The sequence below is a fragment of the Cygnus olor genome, chromosome 26 (assembly GCF_009769625.2).
Source record: "Cygnus olor isolate bCygOlo1 chromosome 26, bCygOlo1.pri.v2, whole genome shotgun sequence".
In the NCBI taxonomy this organism is placed as follows: Eukaryota; Metazoa; Chordata; class Aves; order Anseriformes; family Anatidae; genus Cygnus; species Cygnus olor.
This window is the reverse complement of record NC_049194.1, coordinates 503,010-519,901: the sequence shown is the minus strand read 5'-3', so window position 1 is coordinate 519,901 and position 16,892 is coordinate 503,010. Positions and strand designations below refer to the sequence as shown.

Sequence of the window (16,892 nt, the reverse complement as noted above, 5' to 3'; positions counted from 1 at the left end):
CCGGGCGGCGGCCGGTAACCGACTGGGGGGGGGGGGGCACCGGCGGGACCCGAGCGGCCGCACCGGGGGGGGGGAAATCCCGGCCCGAGCGAGCGCCGCGCGGCCAACGGACGGCGGGGGAGGGGGCGCGGGGCCGCCGGTAACGGGCGGCGGAGGGGAAAGGGCGGGGGCGGGGGGGGAGCGGACCCCCGGTAACCGACCGCGGGGCTCCCGGTAACCGGCGCGGCGCGGGCCCGCTTACCGGGTGGGTACCGGGTGGGAGGAGGCCGGGCGCCGCCAAAGCCGCATCGCAGCCGCGGCCGCCCGGGGCTCGGGCAGCGGCGGGGCCGGGGCTGCGCTCGGTGCCCGCACGGCGGCGGCTGCTCTCCCCGCGGGCGGGCGGGGCGGGGGGGGGGGAGAGGCGCGGCCCCGCCCCGCGCTGCCATTGGCCAGCCGCGCCCGCCGCGCCCCCTCGCCGCCCCGCCCCGCCCTGCCATTGGCCCGCCGCAGCCGCCGCGCCCCGCCCCGCGCCGCCATTGGCCAGCCGCCGCCGCCGCATGCAAATGACGCGGCGCCGGGCCGCGGGGCCGGGCGGGAGCGCAGCGGGAGCGCCGCCTGGCGGCGGGGCGGGGCGGGGCGCTCAGGGGCGCGGCCCCTTTAAGAGCGGGGAGGGGCGGGGCGGGGCCTTAAAGGGGCCGCGGCCCCGGCTCCCGAGGGCCCTCCCCGAGGTTTTGTTTTTTATTTTTTTTTATTTTTTTAATCTATTTTTTCTGAGGGGGCCCCCCCCCCCGCACACCCCGCGGAGCACCCCCCGGGGCTCCGTCGCGCGGCCCCGCCCCCGTGACGCCACTTCCTGCGGGGACGCGGAGGCGGCGGTGCCGGTGCCGCGGCCCCTTTAAGGCCGGGCGCGCCATGGTGCTGCTGCCGGGCGGCGCGGCGGGGCGCGGCCCCGCGGAGCCCCTCCCGTGAGTAGGGGCGGGGGGGCCGGGGGGTCCCGGGCCCGGGGGGTCCCGGTGCTGGAGGGGTGAGACCGGGTCCCTGTCCCTGTCCCGGTGCCGGTGCTGGAGGGGTACCGGAGGGTCCCGGTGCCGGAGGGGGGGAAGGCCCGGTCCCGGTCCCGGTCCCGGTCCCCGTCCCCGTGCCCGTGCCCGGGTCTCGGTGCCGGGGGGGGGGCGCGCTCCCTGTCTCAGTCCCGGCCCCCGGGAGGGGTCCCGGTGCCGCTACCGGTGGGGGGGACCCGGTTCCTGTCCCCGTCCCGGTGCCGGGGTCCCGGTGCCAGTGGGGTACCGGAGGGCCCCGGTGCCGGTGAGGGGGACGCGGTCCCTGCCCCAGTGCTGAGCTCCCGGTGCCGGGGGGGTTCCCGGTGTGGGGGTTCCCTCCCCGGGCCGTCGGGGGGCGGGGGGCACCCGGTGCCTGACCCCCACTTCCCAGTCGCCCCCCCCGTGGCCAAACGCACCGGGACCGGGGGGACCTCAGTGAACGGGCACCGGGCAGCGACGCTTCTGCGTCGGGCTGAGCGCGGTGAACCCGACGGCACCGATGGCTGGGCTGAGAGCCCCGGGGGGGCCTCCTGGTGAACCTCGGCCTGAACCCGGCCGGGCCGTGACCTTCAGACACCTCCCGGCCGGGGAATTGCTGCCACCGAAACCCCAACGCTGCGTGCGGCCCGGGGGAGCCCTTCTGGGGGTGTCGGTTTATCGCAGTAACGCTCCCGGTGCTGGGCCGGTCGGTTTGCGCTGCCGGGAGGCGAGGACGGATCCGGATCCGCGGTGCTCGGGGCACGGCGCAGGGCCTGGCAGGGGGGATGTGGCACCCGTCGCGTGCAGCCCCGCTGGGTGCTGCCCGTCCCTGCCACCCGCCTGTCCTCGTGCCCCGGGGGTCTCGGGGCGCTCAGTCCCTTCTGTCGCGTCCCCCGCAGGAGGATCGAGGACTGCCTGCCCCCGCTGGAGAGCTCCCCCTCCAAGCGGTTCTCCCCCTCCAAGCGCAAGCAGTACTACATCAACAAGGCCATCCGCAACTCGGACCTCATCCCCAAGGCCAAGGGCCGCAAGAGCCTGCAGAGGCTGGAGAACAGTAAGGGCCGGGAGCGGTGGGAGGGAGGCCGGCGGCCGCAGCCTCGGCGGGGACGCCGCTTTTCCCTTCCTCCAGCTCGGTACCTGATGACGCTTCTGGAGCGAGACGAGTGCGGGAGCGACGAGGCAGAGCTCGCCCACGCCGCCACCCCCAGCATCTTCGCCGAGGCCTGCAACAACGAGACCTACGTGGAGGTAGGAGGCGGCCGCCCGTCCCGCCCGGGGCCCCGATGCACGGCGCTGGCTTGGCAGCGGCTGCCGCTGTCCCCGCGGTGCCCGAAGCTCTGCTGAGAGCAGCCCCGGGCAGGCCGCGCCCGCAGAGGTTAATCCTGGGTGAGCTGCAGCGCTTCCTGCGCGCCAGGCCCCTTGCCAAACCCCGCGGTTGCTTCATGCGGCCCGGCTGGCGTTGTGGTGCTGCTCCGTGACCGAGCCCTCTGAAACTCGGCTCCTGTCCCCGCTGGGTGCTCGGCGTTCTGGCTGCAGGGCTGCACGCCTGGCTCCGGGTGCTCTGGGTGCTCTTCTGCTCTCGGTCGAGCCAGAAGGAGATGATGCTCTGATGTAGACCTGGGTCTGAGGCTGGACTGCACGGATGGACGGTGTTGTCGGCGCTTGGGCTCCCCGTAGAAAACCACCTTGTTGTTGGCTCTGAGTGCCATCTCTGCAGCTCCTCCCCGAGCGGGTGTGATGGGCAATGTGCTCCTGGGGGTGCCGGGTGGGCCTGAGGCAGCCGGCGCTCCCCGCGACGCCTGCGGTGGGGCCGGGCCCTTGTGTTGTCAGATCTGGAATGACTTCATGAACCGGTCGGGGGAAGAGCAAGAGCGAGTCCTGCTCTACCTGGAGGAGGAGGCCCGGAAGAAGCACGAGAGGAAGCTGCCTGTGAAGAACAAAGAGAAGTGGAAAGGTGCTGGGTGGGAGAGCCTCTCCCTTCCCTCCCTTGCATGCGCTTTGGGAAGGGTGCTCTTCCCCGAGGGCCGCATCCCGCTCCCTGCAGCGGTCACGGTGCTGCGCTCGCCCCTCGGGTGCTGCTGGGAGGGGTCCGGCCCTGCAGACCCCACTGTGGACTGGGGGGAGCTCATGGCGGGCTGGCAGTGGCTGTGGTGGCCGGCTGGGTCCTGGGGGGTGTCGGGCACCTCCGCGGGGCCGCAGACCCCATCCGAGCCCCTTCTGTCTTCCCTCCGCGGCCGCAGAGCACCCTGCCTACACGCCCAAGGAGTGCTTCCAGCGCATCAGCCGCCGCCTGCGCTCCACCCTGAAGCGGGGCAGGATCCCCATGGTGAGCCGGGGGCAGGGGGGCTGGGGCAGGGCCAGTGGACGCATCCTGGTGCTGTCCCCGAGCCCACAGACCGGCACTGAGCCCAGGATTCCAGATGAGGTCCGGGCAATGAGCTCCTGCTCTCGTGTTACCCCTGCAGCAGGGGCTGGAAGCTGGCGTCGTGTTCAGCTCCCTGTGCAGAGAGGGGGCTTTTCCTGGCTCGGCTGAGGTTTTCTGGAAGCTGCAGGGCATTTTTACCTGCTCGGTTTTTGGTCCCTGTTCAGTGAGGGATAGAGGAAACCAGGCGTGCTTGCCCCCAAGGACAGCAAAGGAGCCTTGGGGGGTTTTCAGACTCGTCCACGTGAAGATGCTTGGAAAAACTGAAATGCATTTTGAAAGGGGTCAAACCGCATAATGCTCCGGGCAGGTGAACCTGCACCACGGCACCGTGGCCTCGCGCCGGCTGGCTCAGGAGCGAGCTGCCACGCGCAGCCGGGCCCTGGGGCGCCTGGCTCCCTGCTCCCTTCTCAGCGGTGCTGTTTCCCTGCTCTGTTTGTTTTTCTTGCTCTAATTAGAGCTCTGTCTCTAAAAGCAGCCTCAGCTCCTCCTGCCTGTTGGCTCCTGCTCAATTTGCCCTCAAATGAGACTCGTTTCTGCTGCTTGTCTCTGGGGTCATGGTGCTCTGGAGAGCTGCACTGGAGCTGATCTCTGACTGCCAGGAGAAAAGGAGATGCGAGGCACGAGGCTCTCCTGGCCGTCGCCGCTCCGTGCACAAGGGACGATGCCAGCACTTGGCATGCGAAGCGTGGAGCTGGCAGGGCCGGATTCCTCCCTGCTTTGCAGCTTGCTGCCTCGTGCCTCCGGCCGCGTGGACGTGGCAGGGGATGGCTGGGATCTCAAAGTGCTCGTGGCTCTGCCGGGCCCCTGGCTGGGCTGCAGCTCCTCAAAATCACAGCCCTCATGGCTGTGGGGCACGGAGCCACATGGGGATGAGCGGCTGAGGCTTGCCACACTGTGCCCCCTCGCCTGGCTCCTCGCATTCGCCCTCTCAGTGGTGCCTTTGCTTTCCTTGCAGGGGACGCTGGAGGGCCTGGAGGAGGAGCTGCTGGCATTCTTCTCAGTCACCCCACACTCCGTCTACACGGCGCTGATGGACAACAGGTATCGCACACCGCGGGGCATTGCCGCTCCCGGGATATGGCTGGGGGCATCCCTGGTCCAGGGCACCCGTCGGAGGGACGAGCCCAGACCTGGGGCACCCCCACGCGGGGACTTGTGGCTCTTTGTGTCCCCTCTGCCCTCTTGGGCTCCCTGGGAAAACCTGGGACAGGACAACGCCGGCGTGCACCACATCAGCTCTAACCCCGTCCCCCATCTCCCCCAGCTTCGAGCGACTCCTGCTCCACGCACTCTGCCAGTACATGGACCTCGTGTCTGCCAGTAAGAGCCTCGCGTTTGTTTTTGTTTTTGTTTTTCCCCTCCATCGCTATCTCCCCTCTCCAGCTCGTCCTCTTCCTGCCTTCCTCCCCTGTCCCACCTCCCGCTGCGGCTCGCAGATAACCGCGGGAGCTGGGCTGCGTCCACCCCGCTGGTGCATGGGTGATGTTGGCTGCCTGGAGCCCACCACCGGGACTGTGTCCAGAGCTCTGCCTCGGGGCATCTCGTGCGCCCCTTCCCCTTGCTCTGGGTTGGGATGGCTCGAAGCAGCAGGCTGCTCGCTGGGCTCAGCCCTGGGGATACCCCAGGGAGAGGCTCTGGGCTCTGTCTCTGCGGAGGAGCCTTCGCCGCCGAGCGCTTCGTTAGCACTGCAGAGCAGCGAGGGAGCTCTAACGACGCGAAGCGGAGCCCAGGGTGCCACAGGGACACCGGGAGGGGGCTGGGGACGGCGGGGGGGCTGCGGGCACCCAGCGGATGGCGAGGAGGGGCCGCGGCCGGGCCGGGGGTGCGGGGTGATGCTAAGCGCTCTGCTCACCCCCAGGTTCGGACATCGAAGGCAAGCGCCAGATGAAAGTGAGCAACAAGCACCGCGTCTTCCTGCCCCCCCAGCTCCTGCTCTCAGACTACCTGGGCCAGATGAGCTGATGGCGGGGGCCGGCCTGCCCCCTGCCCGGCGCCGAAGCCTTCGCTCTCCTGCCCCCGGCCCCCGCTCCGTGTGCCCGCCGCGGGGCCGTGCTCCCGGGCCGTGTCCGCGCCTGTATTTATAACCGGGTGTTTTCACTGTGGTGGCCGGGCCGGCCCTGCCGCTGCCGCCGGTGCTCGGTTTGGGCCCGGCCGCTCCGTGCGGAGCCCGGCCTGCGCGCGGGGCCGGCGGCGCTGGAGCTGGCGCCACAGCCTGCGCAGGGCAGCGGGGCTGTTTTTAATTGTAATACAGTGTGGTTTTATGTGTGTAGATCTGTCTTTGTGTGGGGTGGGGGGCTGGGACCCCTGGTGGGGCTTTGCGGGGCAGCCGAGGTGTCACCGGGCCTTGGGTGTGGGTTGGTCTGAGGGAAGCGGGAGCACCACTGGGAGTGGTGGGCCCAGGGGACAGCGGGCCCGTGGCAGCACTGAGCCCAGGGGACAAGGAGGCAGAGGCAACAGGGAGCCCAGGGGGCAATGGGCCCGTGGCAGCACTGGGCCCAGGGGAACAACAAAGAAGACGATAAAGGCACAGGAACAACACAACCGATGGAACAAGGGAGGCCGGAGCCCCCCGGGTCGCCGGCCGGGGGCCCAAAATATGGAACGCTTCACGAATTTGCGTGTCATCCTTGCGCAGGGGCCATGCTAATCTTCTCTGTATCGTTCCAATTTTAGTATATGTGCTGCCGAAGCGAGCACGAACGGCACTGCCTCCGCGGCCCTATTTAAAGTGTCACCGTGGAAGAATGCTAAGGATAGGGTGGCGGGATTTCTTATCCGTTACTAAGCACCTTAATGCCCCACAGCTTCCTTCCCCCACCGAACGCCCCAATTTGCTCTGTTTTCACCCCAATCTCCCCAAATCCCACCAGTTGCTCCCCTCCCTCCGCCCCCGTTGCCTTCTGGGTAGATCTTATGCAAATGACCCGCTGGCTCCCCCCCCCCCTCCAGTTCCTCCGGCGAGGACCTCCGGCCCGGGCTGTCCGCGGCGGTGCCTGAGCGGCGGTGCCTGAGCGGCGGCGCCAGGCGCGCGGCGGGCGGGCGGGGGCCTCGGCGCGGGGCCCGTGGTAGGCCCCGGACCCCCCCGGTAGGCCTCGGCCCCCCCCGGTAGGCCCCGGCCCCGCCGGCAGGCCCCGCGGCGATGGACCTGGCCTACGTGTGCGAGTGGGAGCGGCGGCCGAAGAGCAACCACTGCCCGTCCATCCCGCTGGTGTGCGCCTGGTCCTGCCGCAACCTCATCGCCTTCACCACCGACCTCCGCAACGAGGAGGAGAAGGGTGCGGGGGGGGGGGGGGGGGCGCGGGGGGGCTCCCTGCGGCGGGGCGAGCGGGGCCCGGCCTGCACCGCGCCCACGGTGCCCTTGGCGAGCCCGGCCGGCGGGGAACAGCGCGCGGCTAACGCGTGTCGTGGCTGAAACAAACGCGTCGGGGGTAAAACACCTCACGGTTAAGGCGACATGTCGTGGGCAACGCGATATGTGGTGGTTAAAATAAACACGTCATAGTTAAAACGCATCGTGGGCAACGCGATATGTCGTGGTTAAAATAAACACATAGTTAAAATACATCGTGGGCAACGCGACATGTCGTGGGCAACGTGACATGTCGTGGGCAACGCGATATGTCGTGGTTAAAACAAACACGTCATAGTTAAAACATCGTGGGCAACGCGACATGTCGTGGTTAAAACAAACACGTCATAGTTAAAGCATGTCGTGGGCAAAGCGCCATGTCGTGGGCGAGGCATGTCGTGGTTAAAGCATTATGTCGGGGTTAAAGCACGTCGTGGTTCACCCATGCCGCGGTTCCCTGCCTCCACGGAGGGTGCGTGGGGCAGGAGTGCCCGCCCGGTAGCTGGTGACGAGGGCTGCCGTCTCCTTGCTCCTCCCGCGCAGACCTCACGCACATGGTGCACATCATCGACACCGAGCACCCCTGGGACGTGTACTCCGTCAACTCCGGGCACGCCGAGGTCATCACCTGCTTGGAGTGGGACCAGTCGGGTGAGCTCGCGCCTCGCTCCTCGTCCCCGTCACGCCGCTTCCCGCGTGTGCGGCTCGCTGCAGGGAGCCCGTCGTCGCCTCGCAGCCGCGCGTCGAGGGGCTCTGTCTGACCGCGCCGCGGTGGCTTCGTTTCACCGTCGATTCTTTGTCCGCAGGCTCCAGGCTGCTCTCAGCGGACGCAGACGGCCACATCAAGTGCTGGAGCATGACCGACCACCTGGCCAACAGCTGGGAGAACACAGTGGGCAGCATGGTGGAGGGAGACCCCGTCGTGGCCCTGTCCTGGCTGCACAACGGCGTGAAGCTGGCTCTGCACGTGGAAAAGGTGTGTCCCGGCCCTGCGCAGGGTCAGGAGGGCTGGCTGCGGTCATTAGCAGGGCGCCCGTGTGATTAGCAGCCATTAGCAGAGTCATGGCTGTGGCGTGGTTTTGCTCCGCGTGTTTCTGCTCTGCCGTGGGCTTCTTCCGTGGCCTTGGGCAAGTCAGGTTGGGGAATTTGTCGTGGCAGAAAGAAAGAGCGGTTTCCCAGTTCCCGCTGAATTCCAGCGTGGGATGCCTCGATTCTCTTGGTGCTTTTAGCTTGCCTTTCTTACTCTGTCTGCCCCAATTTCTCAGGCTGTAAAATGGAGACAAAAGCATTGCTTTGCCTACCGGCAGCGCTTCAGAACAAACGTGTTCGAGGTCGTGGGGTTTGGTCCAGGGATTCGGTAACGGGAGCCACGTGCGTACGTAGGTACGCTGCTGGTTTAGGAGCACGGCTCAGAAGACAGAAAGTCTGCCAAGGACGAGTTACCTCTTTACATTTTAAACGTTAACTCGTGCAGTGATGAGTGAAATCTCTCTCCCCTTTAGCACGGGAGAACCGAGGCACAGAAAGGGGCCGGGGTCGTGCAGCGGGTTGGTGGCAGGCTGTGAAAGGGGAGAGGGGACGTCGCTCCTCCAGGCGCGGTGGCAGCTCCGCGTCTGAGCTGCTCCGAGAGCTCTGCTGAGGGCTCGGTGTCTTGCTGCCGCCGCCTGTAAAGCTGGACCCGCTCAGGGCCAGGGGAAAGCCCTTCCCCGGGGTCTCGCGGCAGCGTCGGGTGCGTGAGCTCCGTGACCTGCCTCTGGTCAGCGGCCCGGGGAGCGGAGCTGCACCGCTGTAAGCGCTCCGCAGACACCGGGCACAAACGTCTCCGTGTCGCTGCTCTCCGTTCGCAGTCCGGGGCATCCAACTTCGGCGAGAAGTTTTCCAGGGTGAAGTTCTCGCCGTCGCTGACGCTGTTCGGTGGGAAGCCGATGGAGGGCTGGATCGCCGTCACCATCAGCGGCCTGGTCACCGTCTCCCTCCTCAAGCCCAACGGGCAGGTGCTGACGTCCACGGAGAGCCTGTGCCGGCTGCGCTGCCGCGTTGCCCTGGCGGATGTTGCCTTCACTGGTGGGGGGAACATCGTGGTGGCCACGTCGGACGGCAGCAGCACCTCCCCTGTCCAGTTCTACAAAGTCTGCGTCAGCGTGGTGAACGAGAAGTGCAAGATAGACACGGAAATCCTGCCTTCCCTCTTCATGCGCTGCACCACGGACCCTGCCCGCAAGGACAAGTACCCAGCAATCACCCACCTGAAATTCCTAGCTCGGGACATGTCAGAGCAGGTGAGCCTTTGCTGTTGAAACAAGCAGGAGCTCCTCGGATAACAAAGGAGAGAGCTGCTTGTCCCAACCTGGGCTTCCCCACGCGGCTCTAGAGAGCAGCCATCGTGTCCTGCCATGCCCTTTGCGTTTCTCGTTGCAGTTTCTGGAGAGGCTGCTCCTTCAGCCTCACTTGAGCAGCCTGCACTTAAAAGGTCCGGGGTGTAATGGGTGAGCCCTCCAGTTCCTGGAAGAGCTCTCTGCAAAGCCCCGTTCTTCATTAGCCTGATTATTCGCTGCTTTGTTTGTTTTACGGCCCCGCCGCTGGTTGGTGCGGGAGTTCTGAGCTGTTCGGGACGTTCTGGGGCACGAAGTCTTTCATCTTCAGGTCTCGGCTTCAAAGCAGTCCCTCTCCAGAACACTCGGAGCTCTGGATCCGTAGGACTTAATTTAGCAGCTTAACTCTATTTGCCAGGGTATCGATAATACGATTGTGGAAAGCTAAGTGATTCAGGGAGCCTGAGCTCCTCTTCCCCGTGGAGAGCACCGAGTGCCGTGCTGGAGAACACCGCGTCTGCTCCGGCTTCAGAGTCAGTTCAGCTCCTGCCCTTCCTTTCCCTGTACTCTGACGCACGGGGACGGCGTCGGCAGGTTACGGATTTGGAGCTGAGACCATTTGTGGTTTGGAGAGGCACAGGCTGTGGTAGCGCGGTGCAGAGCTCTGCCTCTTTTGTTCCAGCCGGAGCTGGGGACTTCGCCGTTATGTATTGCTGATACAATGCTCTGCTTTTCACTGGTGGAGGACGAGATAATTAGGAGAAAGCCTCGAAATGGGGCAGGAGAAGGGCAGAAAATGCCCCTGGGTAGTGTTGTTCCCTATGGTAAGCTCTGAGCGTACAGAAGCACGGGTTTCTGTTCCGCAGGTGCTGCTTTGTGCTTCCAACCAGAACAGCAGCATCGTGGAGTGCTGGTCTCTCCGGAAAGAGGGCTTGCCTGTCAATAACATCTTCCAGCAAATCTCTCCTGTGGGTGAGTTTCAGCACCTGGTACTTGTAAAAGCAGGAGCCTGGTCTGAGAGAGAATGCGAGGCAGGTTCACAGGTCCATTACCACGCGTATGGGATTATCCAGAGTCCCACAGTTATTTTTCAGGTATTCTCGGTCATGTTCCGTTCCATCCGTTTGTTTGCATCTTAGGCAACAAATTGCTGGTTTCCAGGAAGTGGTTCAATTGCTACTTTCACTCAATAAAACATTTTCTGTTTTGCTGCACAACCACTCTTCCTGCTGAGAACAGAGCCAGCTGAGTCTTCTAGAAGGAAAAAATTGTGCAGCAAGCAAGTGGTTCAGTCGAGCTACCCGGTCTGCATCTCTCTTCCACCTGATTTCAAGTATAACAAAATCAAACATACACGTTTTGCTCCAGTGAAACGTAAAGGATCGTTGTACATAAAGATTTATTACTTGCTGCCAGCAGAGCCTTCCATCAGAACAGATGGCGCAAAACAAGTCGTAATTTGTGCAGTACTGAGCTCAGAAAAAAAGGGGGAAATACACTGGTCTGGTAGAATGGCTGCCTAGTCGGGTGTGGGCAGGAATCTGGGGCGGGTGGCTTCTTCTGCCCCCTAAGTCAGAGGTGGTAGTGAGAGATGTCTCGTTTGTTTCCCGAAGTCGGAGACAAGCAGCCCATGATACTGAAGTGGCGAATTCTTTCTGCCACCAATGACTTGGATCGGGTTTCAGCTGTGGCTCTGCCGAAGTTGCCCATCTCCCTAACCAACACGGACCTGAAGGTAGCGAATGACACCAAATTCTTCCCTGGATTGGGTAAGGAGTCGTTACTGTTCTTTGGGTGCTGTGCTGTTGCCACAGGAGCTTTCAGTGGCTCCTTCTCTGGGCGAGGTCCAGGTTATACGGGGAGAAGTTCCTTGCTCACCTTTGGTTGTCTTCTCTCCCCAGGCCTGGCTTTGGCTTTTCACGATGGCAGCGTCCACATTGTTCATCGCCTCTCCTTGCAAATGATGGCTGTCTTCTACGGCTCTTCCTCCCAGCGCCCAGTGGACGAGCAGACTATCAAAAGGCAGCGAACTGCTGGTCCCTTAGTTCACTTCAAAGCCATGCAGCTCTCCTGGACATCTCTGGCCTTGGCTGGCATTGATAGTCATGGGAAGGTACTGGATTTTGTTGGCTGTGGGGCGTGTGTGTGTTCATCTTCTCCAGGGCTGTCTGTCTCTCTCTGATTGGTGATGGATCATCGAGAAAAACTCTGGGAATGTTACCTCCAGCTGTGTGATCCGTGTTAAACAAGGCGGGAGGAATCCCATTGCTGTGTCTTTGGGTCAGGAGTGAGCTGCAGGTCACCCTGTGTCACCTGGTGGGTCTTGTGTTTTGTGGAATGTTTTCAACCCAGTTCCTGACGCAGGTTTTCCTTTGCCTCCTCCGTTCAGCTGAGCATGCTTCGTATCTCCCCTTCCATGGGCCACGTGCTGGACATGAACACGTCCCTGCGTCACTTGCTGTTCCTGTTGGAGTACTGCATGGTGACTGGCTATGACTGGTGGGACATCCTGCTCCACGTCCAACCCAATATGGTCCAGAACCTGGTGGAGAAGCTGCACGAAGAGTACATGCGCCAGAGCGCGGCCCTGCAGCAGGTCAGTGGGGCTGGAAGCTCCCTGTCTCACGGCAGAGGGTGGGCACAGGGAGAGGTCTCGGTGCCTGGGAGGCAGGAGCGGTAATTGCTAGAGCTCAGAAGACAGAGGGCTTTAACAGCCTGGCTGTGCTTTGGATGTTCTGCCTGCGCAGCATTTGAGTCGTGAAGAACCTCTGTTTACGCAGCATTCGTTGTCACTGACATTAATGGGTCTGTACCTGTTGGAAAGTTCTGGTGAGCCGGTGGAGCCAGTTTTTGACAGATTCTGTCAGCGTATCTGGAACAGTAGCACAGTTAGTAGGTGCACAGAACAACACTTGCTACTCCTGTCGTTCATGTAGCAGAAATAGAGAGGAGAAAAATGAGCTTATCCTAATTCTGCCGTCACTTCTGACCTTTTCCTGGTGTCTCCCTGTCACTCAGGTCCTCTCCACTCGCATTGTTGCCATGAAGGCATCTCTTTGCAAGCTCTCCTCCAGCACGATAGCCCGTGTGTGTGACTACCATGCCAAGCTGTTCCTGATTGCCATCAGCTGCACCCTGAAGTCGCTGCTGCGCCCGCACTTCCTCAACACCCCGGACAAGAGTCCTGGGGACCGACTCACAGAGATCTGCTCCAAGATCACAGATATAGGTAGGTAGTCATCGCTCGTAACATCAGGCGTTGCCTTCTGAGTGTTCTGTTTCGGATCGTTCCCCTTTCAAATTTGATGTAAAGTGTCACAGGCTCATAGTGGCTTCCCGTGTCTGAAGAGGAGGAGGGTGTGACCTCTTCCCACACCACACGGACAGGAGGTGAAGTTTGGATCCATCTTCTTCCTGAGCCAGATGTCTTGCTTCTGTTTCAGACATTGACAAGGTGATGATCAACCTGAAGACAGAAGAGTTTGTCCTGGAGATGACCACGTTGCAGTCCCTGCAGCAACTCATTCAGTGGGTGGGAGACTTTGTGCTCTACCTGCTGGCCAGCCTGCCTAACCAGGTGAGAGCCTGCGGGCCTGAGAACAGGCAGTCTTATGAACCTCTGTATGCCTCTAACCTCTGCAGCATCCTCTGGCCACGAGTTCCACGGGTGTCTGCTGCTTGAAAAAAGGGAGTTGTCTGGGAATGGAACAGTGGTTCTGTCAGTCTGTGCCCGAGTCCCAGTCTCAGCTGTTTTTCCCCTCTGCAGGGCTCTCCCGTGCGGCCGGGTCACAGCTTTCTGCGCGATGGAGCGTCCTTGGGCATGTTCAGGGAGTTGATGGTGGTGATCCGTATCTGGGGGCTGTTAAAGCCAAGCTGCCTCCCTGTCTACACAGCAACCTCTGACACCCAGGACAGCATGTCCCTCCTCTTCAGGCTTCTAACGAAACTCTGGCTGTGCTGTAAGTGTTTGCCGGTTTCCCCGAACAAAAGAATCTTCCATAATGTGGATTGTGCGTGATAGAATTAATTGCGGGGAGTAACTTCTGAGTGGGTCTGTAGTGTTTAGAAAGGGCGAGTACAGCTGCCAAGTTTATTGTTTTCCGTGCTGTGTTGGCGGATGGAGGAGGAAGCTGCACGCAGTTCTCTCGATCTGTAAATGAGAAATCTAAAGATCACGCTGGTTCTTTCACTCTCCGCCTTTTTTTTCCATGTAGGTCGTGAGGAAAATCACATAACGGAGCCAGATGATACCCTGATAGATGAATGCTGCCTCCTGCCCAGCCAGTTGCTCATTCCCAATATTGACTGGTTGCCTATCAACGATGGCATTATCAGCAAGCTGCAGAACAAACAGCTTGTCCGGCTGCAGTTTGGAAAAGCTCCTGGGCTCGTTGGTCACACTGTCTCGTCCCAGTTTGATGCCTTTGTAAGGTACAGAGATCTGAAACAAATAGGTGGCACGGTTGGAAGAGGGTGCTGGGAGGTCTGGGATCTTTTCCATCTCTGAGAGGTCAGTGGATCTGGGGCATCTGTTAAGACGTGAGCCAAGAGAGTGTCCTCTGTGCTTGAATTCCTTTCTTAACTTGCAGCTGACTAGGAATTTGAAGTATTGAAGAGGTGGCAAAAGGAGGGGGCACAGTGCTAGTTCACGATTAGATCTGTGCAAGCATGCCCTTGAATCCGGTGGCACGTTACAGACTAGGTAGTCAAAGCCTGGGCCCCACTGGCCATCAAAACGCAGCTCGCTGTCCTGGAAACAGCTTTTTGAGATGATATTCTAGAAAAGTTCCCATTCTTCTTCCTATCCAGGGCACCTGGACAGCCCAAAATTGATCATCTGAGAAGGCTCCATTTAGGAGCGTACCCCACAGAAGAATGCAAGTCATGTACCAGGTAAGCGATGCAAACGTAATCCCTTAGATGCAGAGGAGGTCTTGGCAGAAACTCAAGCTGTTCTTTTTGTCATTCAAAAGCTCCTTTAGTCTCTGTTTACCATCCCAACTGGTATCCCAGTAACATTTCGTGTGAATTACGCCTGCAGGAGGAAATGCTTCTTCTAAAATAAGGCTTTTCATTTACAGCACTACGGCTTGCATTGAAAGAAAGCACTTGTGGTTACGTTTAAGATATCCCTAATCTGGAAGACCAAGATCCTTAAAATGCTTATTGAAGAGCAGCGTGACTGACTCAAGATAGCTGCTGCTATCATTGCAGCATGGCTGTTAAATTAAAAATCACATTGCTTTGCCCTGAAAAGTAACCCCAGCTCTTTGAGAATTAACTACATTCTTCACTGCCCGTGGTTGAACCGCTTTTCATCTGAGGGCTGGATATGACAGCATGGAATAAATACGATACTGCTTTAACAGGAAAAAAAAAATAGGAGAGCAGATTACACGGGTAACAGAGACCTGAGTCTTTGTTAGTGATGAGAGATCCCAAGCTCAGCCTGCAGGTCTGACACTACCTCCGTTCTTGGAGAGGAGGTGGTGAGGGAATAATCACGGTATCCGTGGTACCATTTTGGGAAAGTTTTTCAAGCTAGGTTTGCATTTAAAGTCCTTTTGTGCTGTCCCCTTCATCCACTCTCACAAAGAGCCTGGATCTTGAAATAATGGTGCAGGGAGCAAACACCCATCTGATCATGTGATTGAATTAGCTCTAATTATTGGTTTTAATAGAAAGTCTCTGTAGCAGATCATTTTTATAAGATGAATGTCTGCTGTTTTATGTATAAATAGCAGCTGGGGGCTGTTGTCTTGAAGACAGCCTTCTTCTGTTCCAAGATAACCTCTCTTCATTTAAGATAATTGCTCACGTGGTTTCAGCTGGTTTTTAGTGCTCACAAACATCACCTGCAAATGACAAAAGCTCGTTTCCTCCTCAGATTCCTTGATCCCTGTGTGGTCTGCACAGAAGCTCCAGCACTGCTGGCTTCTTTCCTGGGCCCCTGTGGCTGCCGTGCTGAGTCGCACCTCTCTGTTTCCCTCCAGGTGTGGCTGTGTTACCATGCTGAAATCGCCAAACAAAGTCACTGCGGTGAAGCAGTGGGAGCAGCGCTGGATCAAGAACTGCTTGTGTGGGGGGCTGTGGAGGAGGATGCCTCTCAGCTATTCCTGAGAGCGCGTTCTGTGGGGCACGGAGAGAGCAACGGGTGCCGAGTGGAAGAGCTTGGAGCTTCCTCCCCTGACGGGGTTTGGAACCAAGGAGCAGCAGCTCTCCTGAGCTCTCTGAAAGCGTTGTCCTGGTGCTGCCGGTCAGGCAGTGCCAAGCGGCTGTCCAGCAGTGCTGCTAGGTTTTTCTTGCATTGATTTTTGTGCTTCATCCCTTTTTGCCCTTAAAAAATAGAGGGGAGGAAGAAAAGGAGTTTTTTTTACAGAAACTAGAAGGGAATCCCCAAGGCAACGTCAGCTGGGGGCCAAGGGCCTGGGAGGAGAGAAACCTGCTGCCTTCCTGTGGCTCTGGGCTAGCACAAAGAACGGCCGAGCTCTGGGTTCAGCCTTTGCACAGGCAGAGTGGTGGTGGGTGGTAGCAGGGGGTAAACAATCCCCAGTGAAAGGGAAACAACTACCCGGTACCTTGGGGAATGGGGCACGGGCTCGACAATTCCTGTTTCCTTACACTTCATCCTTTGAGTGAACTTGCTCCTCTGAGGGGAAGCTTCATTGTACATACCTGTGCTGTAATTAATGGAGCCATTTCTTCCCCCTCCGGAGGAAGAGGAACGTGAGCCTTGCTGCCTGGAGCAAACCCGTCCCTTTGGCTCTCGCTAAGAGCCAGCAGCTCTTTTGTAAATAAAGGTTCCCTGAATTTCGTACGGGCTGTTTGGTTTGTTTTCAAAACTTCAGCACTTTCATGTGACTTTGGTTGTGCAGCCTGTGTCCAGGACTGTTTATGTATGAACAGAAGAGAAGCAGGAAAGCTGTTAATTGCATCTCTGTTAGGCAAGGAGCTGCAACCACTTGCAGAATTGGATGGGAAATTAATGTTTTCAGCCTCCTGTGAGGTTATTATGGACACAAGGGGAGAAAACATTAGGTAATTAAGATCGTTGTAAGTCTGCAGCTTTGGACAAGGCCGGACGCTTCCAGCATGTTTGAGGAAGAGCTCTCCTAGTACAGCTCTGTCCTGTGCTCAAGGTCACACGTGAATCGTATCACACTTCTGCCCTCGTTGGATTGTGCTCAACCACCATTTTGTTGGGCACTGCACTTGGGTAGAAATGCCGAACTCACAGTGCTAATGTCGTTACATCTGCTGAGAGGACCTGCCCTGTCCTGCTGAGATCAAACCACGCTGGGGGTGCTCAGCGACTTTACTGAACCATACAAAAATCTGAGCGCTTGGCCAAAGCACCAGTGAAGGTGGTTGGAGCTGATCTGTGGCTTGGCCGAAGAAAACTTCGGGCTGTCCTCAGAGACCATTTGAGGGAAAGAACGAGCCATTTTTTTATATATTTATATCCCTCTGGGAATGGGTTTTCATTTATTAGTGAAAAATTGAGCTGATGGCAAAGAGCTTGGCTCTCAGCTCCATTTAATGTGTTGCAGTGTGGAGACGCTCTGCCTTGCTATTCTTCTGGTAATTAAGGAAAATCAAATGGCTAATTAGGGAACTCCAACTCCTTGTTAAGGCTCTTTTCCCCTGTAAGTAAAACTAATCAGCCCGGGCCCTCGCTCATTTCCTGTTTCTCAGAGCAGGTTTGGGGTTATTTAAGGTGTGGTGGCACGTGGAGGGAGCGATGGGTGCGCTCCTCTGCCTCGGGCCCTGCGCTGGCCGGGCAGGATGCTCTCCTTCCCCCGACGGCC

General features: G+C 59.8%; 2 protein-coding genes and 1 non-coding gene across 5 annotated transcripts; 2 read left to right on the top strand and 1 right to left on the bottom strand.

The window, feature by feature from the left end:
• The first annotated feature begins 799 nt into the window (after positions 1–799).
• Positions 800–5,692, top strand: R3HDM4 (R3H domain containing 4). Of its 3 annotated transcripts, XM_040537652.1 has the most exons (8): positions 802–944; positions 1,898–2,052; positions 2,128–2,246; positions 2,829–2,952; positions 3,239–3,324; positions 4,379–4,464; positions 4,688–4,743; positions 5,282–5,692. In XM_040537652.1, the coding sequence occupies exons 1-8, from the start codon at positions 892–894 to the stop codon at positions 5,383–5,385; spliced, it is 783 nt and encodes a 260-aa protein (XP_040393586.1). In that variant the 5' UTR covers positions 802–891; the 3' UTR covers positions 5,386–5,692. The 3 variants fall into 3 exon arrangements, with proteins under 3 accessions (XP_040393583.1, XP_040393585.1, XP_040393586.1); XM_040537649.1 differs by having other exon boundaries at positions 800–944; positions 2,829–3,324; XM_040537651.1 differs by lacking the exon at positions 3,239–3,324 and having other exon boundaries at positions 801–944.
• Positions 5,693–6,013: 321 nt separating this feature from the next.
• LOC121060321 lies at positions 6,014–6,120 on the bottom strand. The gene has a single exon (XR_005814780.1). It is a non-coding gene; the product is annotated as a U6 spliceosomal RNA (small nuclear RNA).
• Positions 6,121–6,454: 334 nt separating this feature from the next.
• MED16 (mediator complex subunit 16) lies at positions 6,455–15,901 on the top strand. Its single transcript, XM_040537647.1, has 14 exons — positions 6,455–6,698; positions 7,316–7,423; positions 7,579–7,748; positions 8,620–9,051; positions 9,951–10,056; positions 10,698–10,853; positions 10,986–11,197; positions 11,474–11,680; positions 12,103–12,313; positions 12,528–12,661; positions 12,851–13,043; positions 13,299–13,515; positions 13,894–13,977; positions 15,078–15,901. Exons 1-14 carry the CDS (start codon positions 6,563–6,565, stop codon positions 15,202–15,204), a joined length of 2,493 nt encoding a protein of 830 aa, XP_040393581.1. The 5' UTR covers positions 6,455–6,562; the 3' UTR covers positions 15,205–15,901.
• The last annotated feature ends 991 nt before the right edge of the window (positions 15,902–16,892 follow it).